The sequence below is a fragment of the Limulus polyphemus genome, unplaced genomic scaffold (assembly GCF_000517525.1).
Source record: "Limulus polyphemus unplaced genomic scaffold, Limulus_polyphemus-2.1.2 Scaffold474, whole genome shotgun sequence".
Taxonomy (NCBI): Eukaryota; Metazoa; Arthropoda; class Merostomata; order Xiphosura; family Limulidae; genus Limulus; species Limulus polyphemus.
Genome location: NW_013666084.1, coordinates 339706 through 354053, shown reverse-complemented (window position 1 = coordinate 354053; position 14348 = coordinate 339706). Strand labels below are relative to the sequence as shown.

Here is a 14348-nt window from a genome sequence, read left to right as displayed (position 1 = left end):
CTTCTTGTTTCTTTTCTCATTCTTCTTGTTTATGTTCTTTCTCCTCCAATAGCTGTTGTAATCTCTCTTCTTGTTTCTTTTCTCATTCTTCTTGTTTATGTTCTTTCTCCTCCAATAGCTGTTGTAATCTCTCTTCTTGTTTCTTTTCTCATTCTTCTTGTTTATGTTCTTTCTCCTCCAATAGCTGTTGTAATCTCTCTTCTTGTTCTTTCCTTTTCCTCCAACAACTGCTCTAATTTCTCTTCTCGTTCTTCTTGTTTCTTTTGCTGTTCTTGTATTGCTGCCATCAAATCTGCTAAGCTGTAGTTTGATTTGCCTCCTCTCGTTTCCATCTTTTTCTCTTTTTTTTATTTTCTGTCCCACTCTCTGACACTAATTTGTTACGTCTCCGTTCGTTAGTTAATTTTCCGTAAATTAGTTCCGACGAAACTTTAGCGACACAAGTCCTTTCTTAAATAAAACTGGTTTATTTTTTCTGAATACAACTTTGCAATACACTTAATTTCCACAGTCGCGCTCTAACAAACGGTATAATTCACAACGAACGTCTCACGTGCTCAACTCAACAATACTCTATCCGCAGTTCAATTACACATTGTTCCCGTCGATTCTTGGCCGGTCTTACATATACAAGACTACCCCATATCTAGTAGTCTCCCGACGCTTCATGAACGTTCTAGAAGCGCGTGGCGTGTTACTAGAGTCACGTGACCTCCGCTGTCGTAACAATATATATAATTAGCGAGTAATCAACCAGTAGATTATTGAGGCAGCCAGTTACACAGTGAGTTAGTAGGCTCATGCTGTATATTTGTGTTGAGTTTTTGCCATATATGTCAGAAGAAATTTAATAAATAAGTGACTGTCAAGTGTTAGGCTTGTCAACAAACTTACCATGTAGAACTTGTACGTTACAGTTGAAGAAATAACTAACTATTTGCAAATAATAAACCAACAAATAATAAAAACTATAGCACTGGTGTTGGAAGTGAATTTATTTTCACAAAAATAAAATAGAATTTAGGTTAAACTTAAAGCTGTGTGTGTTGTTATAGTAACGCCACATCGGGCTATCTACTGTGTCCACTAAAGGGAATCGAACCCCCGATTTTAGCATCGTAAATCCGAAGACTTACCGCTGTCCCACCGAGGGACTTTAGTATGTGATATACATACTATAAGTGAAGTCGAAAATATACTGGAGATGATGAAGCAATGGAAAGAATAATGAAAAGAAGACCAAGAAGAAAGAAAGAAAACTAAAATATGACCTAGAAAAAAGAGACAAAAAATTAAAGCAAAGTTATAGGAAACTAAGAGAAAACTGAGAAAAAATTATAGAAAATTAAAGATCAAGAAAAATTTACAAAAAATTAAGAGAAGAGATAGTATAAACAACAACAAAAACTGAAGAAAGACTAAGAAGAAGACTATTGAAAAATAAAAGAAGACTAAGAGGTACGAGACAGTGATTTAAGAGAGAAATTAAAAGATGGAGACGTAAGATTTAAAGAAATAAGAAGAATAGATTTAAGTTAAGACAAGATCAAGAAAGCTACTGGAGATGTACAGAAGGATTATAAGAAAATTTGAAATACTAAAAACATATTTATAAAGTGCAAAAATTATAGTAACAAAATATAATATACAAAAGTAAGTCTATAATGTATAGAAAAATTATAATAACAAGTACAACTGAAGTACAAAAAAGAAATGAACATGGTAAGAAATATTATCAATGGAAGGATAAAACATCAATACAATGAATTTGTAAACGTGAGAATCAACTCAGTCAAGTCACACTCTTCTCTACATCTGCCATAGAATTTGAACCATAAACACCATCAAATAAAAAATTGGGAAGAGGCAAGCCTATTGGGTATACACATGTTATCATTACCAGACTAATCTAGCCATGTCGCTGGCCAATTCTACAACATTGCTCAGTTGAGAAACCACCAGATTATGATGGGAAGATACCGTGGTAGGTATATTAGGTTCAGTTTGGAATAATCTCTAAAATTAATGAATGGAATAGTGAACGTCAAGCCTTTTTTCCTGCTGTTCATATAGAAGGACCAGCTTTAACAACATCAAGCAACCTTCCATCTGAGAGCCATAATAACTATAATTCATTAATGGTCATTTTATTAAACTGATTTGAAGAATCACATCAGGAAGAAGTTTCCAAAGCAATGTTTAGGAGCAGAGTATGTAGGAACGTCAAGGTCTTGGTTTAACTTGCAGAAGAAGTGGAAAAGCTTTTTCCCCTATCACAAAATGGTGGATTCATTGACACGTAACCACTTCATATATTCTGTAGTGGATGAGGATAGATGGATAAGGCTAAATGAAAATATATGTACATCTTTTAATAAAAGAGTTGGGGATTGAAGTTGAATTCATTAAAGTTGTAAGTAAACAACTAAAGGCGATATCAAGAAGTACAAAATAATCAAACAAGTTCATGGATTCAATGATAGGAAGTCTTGCAACATAATGATTGACACTCGTTTTATGGCTATAATTGTTCAAACGAATGGTGGGAACTTGACTTCAGATATGAAGAAAAACATGGATTTATGTGAACAGAATATGGACATAAAAATTCAGCAAGAGGAAAGTTGGATGCTTCTTTACATCACATGATGTTTGGGGAATTGACATCGCAAAGGAGTGCATATTGAGAATATACTTCTTGCAAAAACAAATTTGCGAGGTTAGACTAGCTTCATTAGTTTCAAAAGACGATTACAACACCAGAGGTTTAACTTCAAGTGACAACAAGGAGGACAGTTATTGTACCACCAAGATGTGAAATGATCATACTAGGGTTTATTAAAAATAAATTTACATTTATTAATTATTTACTAATTAATGACTCGGGTGTAATAGAACAAAAACACAGGAATGCCATGAGGAATTATTGTACAGATAAACTCTCGTAGATCTGAAAAACAAAGTTGTTATCCTTAGGTCCATTAACACAACAAAATATTGAATTTGATTTAATTCTGGACAGTACATTGTTAAATATGAATCTGCACAGCTGGTACTTTCATGCTAAAGAACAAAATAAATAGTCACCTTTGAGGCTAGATGTAGGAAGAGGCTCTCAAATACTCACATAAAAGTAGCTTATCACCTCACAAGAGTTGTATGACCAGAATTGTAGAGATCTTACAGGTGATCAGTGGCGTAGATTACAAGATTTATTGTGGAATACCAAGATATCTTCCCCAGGGGCCTCATAAGATATATCATAATATTGATACTGAAAAAACAGCCCAATATGTAAGTTTGCCATACGACTCCCAGTTGCGAAGTAGGTTACGGCTTTCGAAGTGGTAAAAGCCAAGAAAGAACAATGAGTAATAAACTAAGTACTAGTTATTAGGCATCATCTACTGGGGGTGTAAGGAAAGTGGACTGGTTTCCAATAACCTGTGTGGACTACTTACTGGAAGTTGAATGAAGTCGCAAAGAAGGATTGATTCTACTTTGGTTGCTTTTTCTGAATAATAACAGTTTTTGATATTGGAGATAAAGAGTGGATACTGGCAAGTACAAATCAACGAAAAAAACAGAGAAAAGACAGCCTCTACTGAAAAAAATGGGTTGTAGCCATTTTCTGGGTTACCATTTGGATTACGTACTGAACTTGTAAGGTTTTAATGGAATGTATCGTTTATGGACTACCTTGAAATATTTTATTAATTTATTGGGTGATATAATCATACATGGGGAGACCTTTGATATATGTAATGAGCTAAAAATACTGGATCAGTTGAGTAAAGAGAACCTTGAACTGAATCTCAAAAGGTTCAAATTGTGAGTTTCCTGAGACACATATTCAACAAGTCTGTTCATAAGTGATCAACAGCACAGAACGTGCATGACGTAAGAGGACTTATTGTACTGTGTTTTTACTATTGGTATTTTATACAATCATTCTGTAACATTTCATCCTCTAAATCAGTTACTTGAAAAAATGTTTTGGACAGCTGATTGTGAATGAATATCAAACAAAATGAAGAAATAACTAGCCACTACTTCTTTATTAGCGTACCTAACTCTTGAAGATCCATTCATATTAGATATAGATGTCAGTGATTTTACAGTGGGAGCAGTTTTATCATAAGCACAACTCGAAGAAGAACATATGATTGCTTACTATAGCATTGTAATGAATTCTGCAGAAATACTACACCAGAAAGACTATAAAGAATTGAAGTGGCTGGTGATTTTTTTGCAATCCAGGAGATCATTACTATGGATGGAACCATTGAAATGCTGATCACAATCCCCAAAGTCTTGTTATTAGTGAAAAATGGATGCACTTTAAAGTGGGAAGCACAAGATAGTAAAGATTACTAATCTACAGTACAGCAGAGTAGAGTCAAAGATGTGATACTTAAAAGTGATGAAGACCTAATGTGGTCCAACACTCATCTGAAAGATGCTCAGGCAAAAGATGTGAACCTGAAATCTGTTATTCAGTGGATCAACAATTGTGCAGAACAACCTTCAAGGCAAACGGTCTCTCCATACAGCTTAAGAACAAAGATATATTTGGCCCATTAGGATTCATTATGCCTAAAAGAAGGCTTGCTATGTTGGAAATAGGAAGATACTTATTGAGAGTAACTATTTCTACAGCTGGTTTTTCTACAGTCATGGTAGTGAGAAGCAGTCTATCACCTACATAATCTTCCAACAACTCAACATTTAGGTATTAAGAAGACACTGAAAAGAGTAAGAGCATATTTCTATTGGGTTATGTGTCTGGAAAATGTAGATAAGTTATATAAATTGCATGAATTATTTATGTTGTGAGTAAAAAAAATCAACAAAAAAACAGTATAAGCAACTATACTAGTATTGTATTGGAGCATCACTTGAAAGAGTTGCCATTGATATGCTTGGTCCTCAAAGTAACCATGGAAATAAACATATCGTATTTATGCTGTTCCTAACCAGAAAGCAGAAATTCTAGCAACGAAAGTTGGCAATGATTTTGTTTCAATATTAGGTGTGCCTATTGGAATTTTACTCAGGTCAAGGATAGATAGTTGTGGAGATGTGTCAAATTCTTGGAATAAACACCCTTCACCCATCTTCTGAAGGAATTGTGGAGAGTTAAAACTATATATTTTTAGATCAAGTAGTCAGTTAAATGGATGAATAGCAGAAAATGTGAGATCAAGATTTTTCACTCAACTCATGAGTGATTGAACAGCAGCACCTGAAGCTTCAGGCAATGCACTAGCCTCATTGATGTTTCAGAGAAAACTCAAAGTGTGATTGGAACTTTTGTACTCACATCCTGGGGTAATAATTCAGCAGTCTTACACAGATTATGCAGAGAAACTAAAAGTCACCAGTGATGTCACACATGGAGTTACTCAAGAAAGACTTAAATCAGCTAGTGATAAGAAGAAAGATATGAGATATGAATGTGAGATAAGATTTGTTTCAAACAGTTTCAGTTTATTACCAGGAAATCACTTTACACTACATAACAATTACAGGACCATAGTGATAACAGTGATGAAGACAACTAGCCTAATGTGCAACAGGGCAAAGTACAAAAGGTCAGGTGGTTATAGCCAACAGTCACCCACTATAATAATATTTAAATGTACTTCAATGGGAGAGCAGCTAACTGGTTAACTTCAAAGAAGATTTCACTAGAGGTAAGTCAACTTAATGAAGAGACCAAGGATCTCATCTAGACCACTTCCAGGGTATTATGAACAAAGGAACCATAGATAAGACAGCAAGTATTAATAATGTATCTTTGTACCATAATCCCTGGAAAAGAAAATTCACCAGATTTGGCAACTGGATAACTTAGTGAAAGTAAATAGGTAAAAGAAATGAGAGTTTATATTTTATTTATGAATAAAATGTTTGATTGTATTTTTTCTCGTATATCTAATAACTTACTTAATGATTGTAATGATATAATTATGAATATTCATATTTTTAGTTCACACTCCAGGGAGAAGGGTGCATTTTTTATTTATTTAGATATTTATGCCATTGTTGGCCATTGTTTTGATGTGATAAATGCATCGTTTAATTTTAAAATTTAAAATTTTTGGAAACGGTTTCAGCAAGATATGCTAGAGTAGATAATCATTTTATGTGAGTTTGTTACATTAATAGCTGTTATTTAGCTAGTGAGTTATTGTGATCTAGTTTGTTATTTCGCCTTTGTGAATTTTGATTTTGTGATGAAGTACTATAAATAAGAGAAAATGCCATAAATTTGAAATAATTAGCAACTAAGTTTAATTGGTATATCAGCATCTACTATGAACCTATGCCTATCAATGAATGTTAGGTAAGCCAATCTGTAGAACTTATAGTTGAAAAATATTACATTTTAGTTATCATTAAGTGCACTGAACTATGCATTTTTACCAAAAGATCCAGTAGGATCTATACAACAATAAAAACCATTAAAACAGATAAAAATAGATTTTTGAAATGTTAAATAACTTCAATGCTCTGGGGAAATATTCAAAATACAATAACTGTGTATTTAGATGTTCTAACAAGGTTTGATTACAAACTTAACGACAGCACATACCAAAAACCACTCAGCTCTGACAGAGCCTAACTGTCCATCGTATCTTTTAACACTAACTGTCTACTGTGTCCAACTCCGGCTTCCTTAATTCTATGGAGCTTGAGTGACAGCTTATTGCCAGTGCTCCTGCATTTACTGTGTAGTCAGCTGGAATAGAGACAACACACAAGGAAGCTAGCAGGGTTCTGAGCCCTCATTAACTTGGTCATCTGGGTGAGTGTAACTGTGTTTATGTCTACGCATATGGTGGCTGTGCATGGGTTTATATATATTTATGTATAACGTATGTATGCCAATATTAGCCAAATTTAAATTCCTGTCACAGCTATGGACAGAGAGATCCGTTTATTTTGATGTTAGGCAAGTTGTGAGCAATTCACTTGAAAATTCTCTGGAACACACAACCATAGTAAATGACTGAGTCCTTCCATCTAAAGCAATTTCCTGGAAAAGCACTAATTGTATTTTCTGTGGCTCATATATCATAAGAGAGCCTAGATATCCATTTTTGTAGCTCTATTCTTGGCATAGTTCAAGATCAACAGGAAATGCCGACTTAAATCTGTTGGGTCATATTTATACATACTACAATGACTGTTGCCATTGATTTCCTCTTTTCAAGTGAATTGACTTAGGTGATCACCTCGTATCACATCTCCACAGGTACTGCATCTATCAAGGAACGAATCTCTTGTACCCCATGGTCTTAGTTAGCACTTCCCTTATAAACTTGTCAATTAGAGCATCCCTGTAGTGTTGACTGTCTAGGCTCTGGATAAGGTGCTGCATCACCTGCTTCTAAATCCAGTGGTTCCAGGTAATCACTTGCGTAAACCCTAGAAACAGACCATGGGTGCGTTGGTGCTCTTTTAACTCTTTCTATTCAGGCTCAATTACTTTGACTGACCTTGCGACCATCACATAACCACTGAATCATCAAATAACCATGAAAGCATAATACTATAGTTATTAATATAGTAAGTGTATCTTCAGGAAATTTGGCAAGTTTTTAGTCAAAATTTAAAGCTTTGTTTGTATACAAAAAAGCAGATTTTTTTTTAAAATTAAATAATTTTACTAAGGAGTTATCTATGAATATTAGGGGTCAAAGTGTGACCTAGACTGACGTGGTTTTGTATTACAAAACACTCTTTCATCTTATGGTTTTAAAATTATATTTCCATAGGATCTCCTAAATGAATATCACAGTTTTTTTACAATTTTATATTTTATCTGTTACCTTCTCTACCAAAACACTATAAAGATTTAGTCGATTTGACCAGCCTTGTAATCACTACAAAAATATGAAATAAATCTAAATTACCAATTTTTTCTTTGTAGAATGACTGTATACTGTAACAGGAAATAGAAATTATTTACTCCAAACAGCTTAGATTTGTAACAGTTGATATTTGCTTTTATTTAAGTTTATTGCATAATTTCTCTCTGAACTACGTTCAAAGAACATTTCTGCAGTACAAGGTGTAAATCAATCACATGGTGAACACATAGCTCATGCTATGGTACTGAATGACTTAATGCACGAGCTACTCGGGAGCATACCTTGTGGAGAATTTTTTTATTATTTTTGCATTATCTAACCTAAGTTAATCTTATCAAACCTAATAAGTTTTTAGTTTCGATATTTTAGTTAATTTTATAACAATAAATAAAAAAATTAGCAATTACGTTTGACTTTTTGCTGTCGGTCCTCCAATGAAATTTAACTCTAAATCCTTGTAACGATATTACGAGTAACTGAATAAAAATATTTACTTGAAATACGCACTTAAGAACAAAAAATAATAACACAGACAAAGCAAGTAATTTCCTGTAACGAATATAATTTAATCGGCTTTCCAACTAAGGTATAAGTAGCTTAAAATAATTCCCCTAGTTGTTCGATCTGAACTGGGGTACAATGACTTTGAATATGTAGGAAAATAAACTAAACATCTTTACTAAGAACAAAGCAGTATTCTCGTCATTCAGTAAATTAAATTATGTCTTTCTATTAGTTATGAAGGATGTAATAGTAAACATCAGAGAGAATTATACACAATCTGTGAAAGAGAAGATGTGATAGGAGGAAGTAACAAGTGGGTCTGGTGATACTTCCTAAACAAAGAATATTAAATGCAATAAAAGTTAGACTACGCTTTAGTATACGTATACCATGAGTAATTTACGTTAAACTCAGGACATCATGGAGAAGGAATAAAACTATAGAAAGTGGTCAAGGTGGAGAAAAAAATTCATACTACACAAACAAGTGGAACTTGAAAATGTATTTAAATAATTCTTTTTGAAGTTAAAAAATATCTAAGTAATATTAAAATTTAAAGTGTCAACTACGTCTTGATGCCAAGTTTATTTGTATATATTGATAATAAAGTAATTTAATTAGATTTTGAATGTAACTGTAACAAAAAAGTCTTGATATGTGCACTTTTACCTATCCATATATAGAGCGGCGAGAAGAGGGCGTGATATACTTCGGCTCCATTATTGGCATGTATGTTATTGATATAGGTCTCTCATGGGTGGACTCGCTCCATCTAGAAGAGGATAGACTGATATGATGAGGGTGCAGTTGAGTTATCATGAACTAAGAGTTCCAACTCAGAGGGCTGTCAGCTTTTGATTGCAGGTTGCCAAATCATGAGATGTGGACTATACCACTTTCAGGGCTTTCCTGCTGTACTCCTGTTCGTCCTATGGCCTGTAGGTTCCTTGAAAAATCTCCTCTCTTTTTAGGAAGGGTCTTCCCTGCATCACTCTTGTTTGTTTTATCACTTATTGAGTATTTTGTTAGTCCACTGATCACCATCAGTACTGCCTCACCTGATGAGGATACAACTCCTGTTGGTGGCTTTCATCCACCAATGATCTCTCATTCCTACCTCATGGCTTGGTGTCTAGTTATCTTTTTTACTGTGAGATTCACACTCAATTGTAATCTTCATCTTTCCTTGCAACTGCTTGCCATCCCATATTTGGGTGAAAAGGCTCACTTTTGTGGACCTTGTCCACCAATGCCACCTCGCTTCTGACTCTTGGGAGGGTTGGGTGCCCTTCTTCATGGGGAAGATCCTTACTACCCCACTGATTGATGATTTCTTGCTTGAGTACTTGTTGTCTTAACTGCTGATGAAACAGCTCTTGTTGGTAGAACTTATCATCCATTGGTATCCCATATCTTGTTCTTGGCTTGGCTAGATGCACAATTTCACAAAGAAGCTCTTTGCTAGTTCACTGCGAGTTAATTTCATCAGTGAGAGTTTGCTGTCTCATCTCCTGATGAAACAACACACGTTGGTGGAGTACATCCACCACTGGTATATCTCCCTCCTCTTCTGTGGGTAGTATGAATCAGAGGCATGGTTCTGCTTCTCTAGTTTACATATATCTAGAGGTCTTAAAGGGACCGTCTACTCAGTCTTGGACACCTCAGCCTACTTGCACCCCCAAAGATACTCAGTCACTTAGGTTTCACCTCAGGGGGAGAACTTTTTTTGGTCTTCTGTATACTCCAGATGGTCTTCAATCATTGTCCTAGGCTCACAGTTGTAGTGCGATGGTTGCCAGGAACTTTTGTATTAATGTCAAATGTCTGAGGTATAGGAGAGAGCTTAATCGCAACACAAACATTTTACTTATCCTACTATACACTGGTACTTTTCACCTCACAGATTTATCTAAGACTAGATTTTTAGGGCCTGCTAAGTGGAGTCTCAAAGATACCAAGCTACAGAGCATGCTTTTCCACAAACTCGAAACTAGTTCATTGTGCAAAGAAAGAGAAACGGAAAAAAATTCACAAATCTAAAAAATAATTATTGGCACAAAAATAAACAACAATACGACACAAAACAATATGGCGCGTTTCTCGTGGATCTGTAGAACTGATAATAGATATGTGAGAAACATGTAATTGTTTCTCTCACAAGTTTCAGTGTGATCCCTCTTAATCTAAAGTTAATCTAAAAATATATCCAGCTAAATATAAATGGAAAAAAGAATAACCCCAGCAAGTTAAATGAAAATGAAACAAATAATCCATTTTCTTAACCCGAATTAAACCACAAAAGTCTGGCTCCTTCAAAAGCCAAAGCCTGCGACAATCCAAATGTTGAGGCAAACGCTAAATCTAAAACTCCACAAAAATTGATAAGGCTCTTGAAGCATTAAAAATCTAAAAATGGGAATCAGCAGAAACCTATTCTAAAAGTCTGTTGAAAATCGAAGGTCTGAAAAAAATTGCATCTCCCAAAGCTTGCAAAATGGAAAGTTGAGTAACTTACTCGGGTGCCTATCTGCGTCCAAACAGAAAATAATTTAATTATTTTACATATTAACTAAAGAAGCTAACGCGGAGAACGGGATGTACTACATCGTTATCTTAGCATGATTTATGGCTTCATTAAGAACAATTTTCAGAAAACAACTGAAAAGTCATAGAAATAAAGAAACTGTTTGTTTGTTAGTTAAATTTCCCCTAAAGCTACTGAAGAAGTATTTGTACCAGATTTACTTAACTTAGAAGTGGTAGACCAAATTCTAGTGCAATTTCCTCCAGGGCGCGGGCCCGATAGAAATTGTAAAATGTACTTGTGGGCCACACCGTTTGAAGCAAAAGTAAAATTTAATAAAACTGCGATTTCCTTATATTTTAAGAACTCATCGCGGGCTGGATACGGCCCACGGGCCGTACGTTGCACGTGCCTGGACCTAGAGGGAAGGCACATGGTCAACATTATCCACCACCAAATATTGAGCTTCTTTTGTTAGACTGAAGAGTGGGACTTGAACGTAAATTTTATCACTCACCCATTAACCTAAGCTGTGGAGCGCGATTTGTATTTTGTGTGGTAACAGGGAGGAACTATGGAACCTTAGATCCAAAGTCCAATACGCTAACCATTGGGCTGCACTCGGTCCAAGAATGTATAATTTTTAAAGTTATAATTTCTCACGTGGGTTTGTTTGTTTTTAGAGCAAAGCCACATCTGGTTATCTGCTGTGTCCAGCGCGAGAAATCGCATCCCAAATTTTAGAGTTGTAAGTTCATAAACTTATATCTGTCCCACCAAAGACTTTTCATGGGGGAAATGATATAAATAAATAAATAAACAAAACGCAATACGTAATATCACTGTTTACGTATTTGTTTGCAGTTTTACTAGTACGCAAAATATAGTTCTCCTTAGAGGGTCTTATCAGGCTCAGTAGTGATATAATAATTTCTTCCGAAGTGATTATTAGTCGTAAATATTAACTAGTTAATCGAGTATTCCATTACTAGCTTATTTCTAGTAGGAGAATTACAGTTGAAAGTTTTGAACGTTCATAAAAAGTTCCAGCTCATTCAGAATCTAGTTCAACGAAATAGTTTGTTTTTCAGTTTGATTGATAAAACTGAAAAGTTGGTGCAAGTATCGTTTAAATAATTGCTAGAAAATTTTTGCTATATCTACAGATTTATCATCGAAATGAGAAGCAAAAAAATAAGTTTCATTATATATTGATGTTTCCATACTTTATTATATCCGGCCTCTGTTTTAATAAAATTGAATATTAGTAATTTCATTATTTGTTTTTGTCCAATTTTAGGCAGTTATTGAGAAGACGTTAGGAAGGCCAGGTTTCTACATTTTAACAGTAATTAATTTTGGATACCCTTTTCTCAGTAAGTTGTTTACAGTACCTTGTGTAAAAATGCTTTAGAATTAATTTATTCTGACTTTATGCAATTTTTATTTTTGTTTTGGAGAAACTTTTAAGTAACATAGGTTTATATGCTTTTCTATTTAAATGAGATTAAACAATAGAATATTATGAACAAAATGTTTTGAACGTAAAATACTCATTTTAGTAGGCATTCTGTATATTTTAATTTATATTTTGCAATACTTTAAGCAGGTTTATGTATTTTCAAACTTAATATTAAGTTTAAGCCATAAAAAGTACTTTACTGGATATGTAATGCAGAGGATATTAAGCTACAGTGAACATTTCTGATTCATGCAATCAATAACACAGACCTGTGAATTTAAACTTCATAAAAGTTGTTTCGGTTTTAATAACGGATTTTCCATAATTCAGCTAAGCAGATTTCGAAAATAATATTCATTTTTTCCTATCAGGTAAGGATATTTTAGAAATCGGGAACAAAAAGAAACTCTTACTTAGGTCAAATTATTATTTCGTTTACCACAATGAACCTTTTTTATTATCATATTTGTTAACAAAAATACAAACAAACTGAAGAAAAGAGAAAAACATTGAGGTCAAACGAATATGCATCCTCATTCATCTTGATTTTTTGTGTGAAATCTACGTCTTTTAATCTCAAAACTACGTGTTGTGGTCTTTCTTTTATGTATTGCGTTATGACGTTTTGTGAAAAATCTGTACGTGATGGTGAAAAATGAATATCATTTTCGGATTCAGCATACAGGAAATACTGTAGAACATGCAAAAATTTCAAGACAATAAAACCATAGCAGGCCTGTGCAATTAATAGAATTATTATATGTTTGGAACATAAATCATTAAAGAATAGTTAAAAGGAAATATACTGTGTTATTTAAAGATATATTTCACGCATAATGATAAATTATGATATAAAGGTTTCAATGAAAGCAATTGTAGTCATATATTAGAAATACAATTAAAATTATGTGTAGCCATAGCAGCAGTATATTTGGATGAAATTTTGAGGTGTTCAACTTTTGAAGTAGTGTAGTCAAAGGATATTCAAATTTTAGTAATTAAATAATACCAAATCATCAGTTGAGTGCCTAAGATATTCTAATGATATTGACCAGCTTCATATGGTTCACACTAGCCCTTAATTATTATAATAAACTTGATGTGAAAAGATGATCTTACTAATTATTAATTAGCTTTAAGATAAAGTTGAATTAAGTTTCTTTTTTTACTGCTTACAAGTTGTTATGTATTTCGTTTCAAATCCAGTCGATTAAACTAAACAACCTATTATTCATAATTCTGATTTTAATTGTCACTTTATTCTTACCTAATACAGGCGTACATTATCTATGTACCTATATATATATATATTCATCGTCTGCTGCTTTTAATTTTCTGTTATAACACTGCTTTTGTTAAACATGATCAGCTTAGTTTGAGAATAGTTTAATATTTCTGTAAAGCTCAAGTGGGACACAATATTCTCATGGGAGACACTATCACAAAAATCATTAGAAGAGGTTTTCGAGGTAAGTAAATGTTTAAATAACCTTTTACAGTTAGACTAACATTTTCATTGGAAAAATATTTATTACGTCACAATAAATAGTTCAAAAAAGCAACTAAATACTCATAGATAGGTTTTTAAAACATTATAAATTAACGTTATGCAATTTTTCTTATGTAACATATACAGAGGTTTAGTTTGTTTTATTAAAACGATTTTGAAATTTCACCACGTCATTACAGTTCATGTTGCTACATCTACCTATGCTTTATATGACAACTATGTGTCTTAAAAATAGCCCTTCCGCATATTTTCTATTAAAAAATGATCTGTCATAAGGCTGTCTCGTTTATTTCTCCCCCTCTAGCTTTCATTATGCTTGTGGTATATGAGGACGACGGTTTCTCAGTGCCCATTTAAACACTCCGATCTCACAGAAATCCGTATTTATTGTGTCCAACAACTTGACCACTAATTCGGTGACGAGGAACCCACTTTGAGACTAATAATGGCTGGAGACGGCTTTAA

General features: G+C 33.7%; 1 protein-coding gene across 1 annotated transcript in view; it reads left to right on the top strand.

Moving 5' to 3' along the window:
- LOC111085566 (putative sodium-coupled neutral amino acid transporter 11) overlaps positions 1 to 14348 on the top strand; it is a 62644-nt gene that overhangs the window by 21687 nt on the left and 26609 nt on the right. Inside the window, exons 4-5 of the mRNA XM_022384723.1 lie at positions 12212 to 12287; positions 13777 to 13842. Coding sequence (XP_022240431.1) covers positions 12212 to 12287; positions 13777 to 13842 — 142 coding nt within the window. The remainder of the gene's footprint in view (positions 1 to 12211; positions 12288 to 13776; positions 13843 to 14348) is intronic.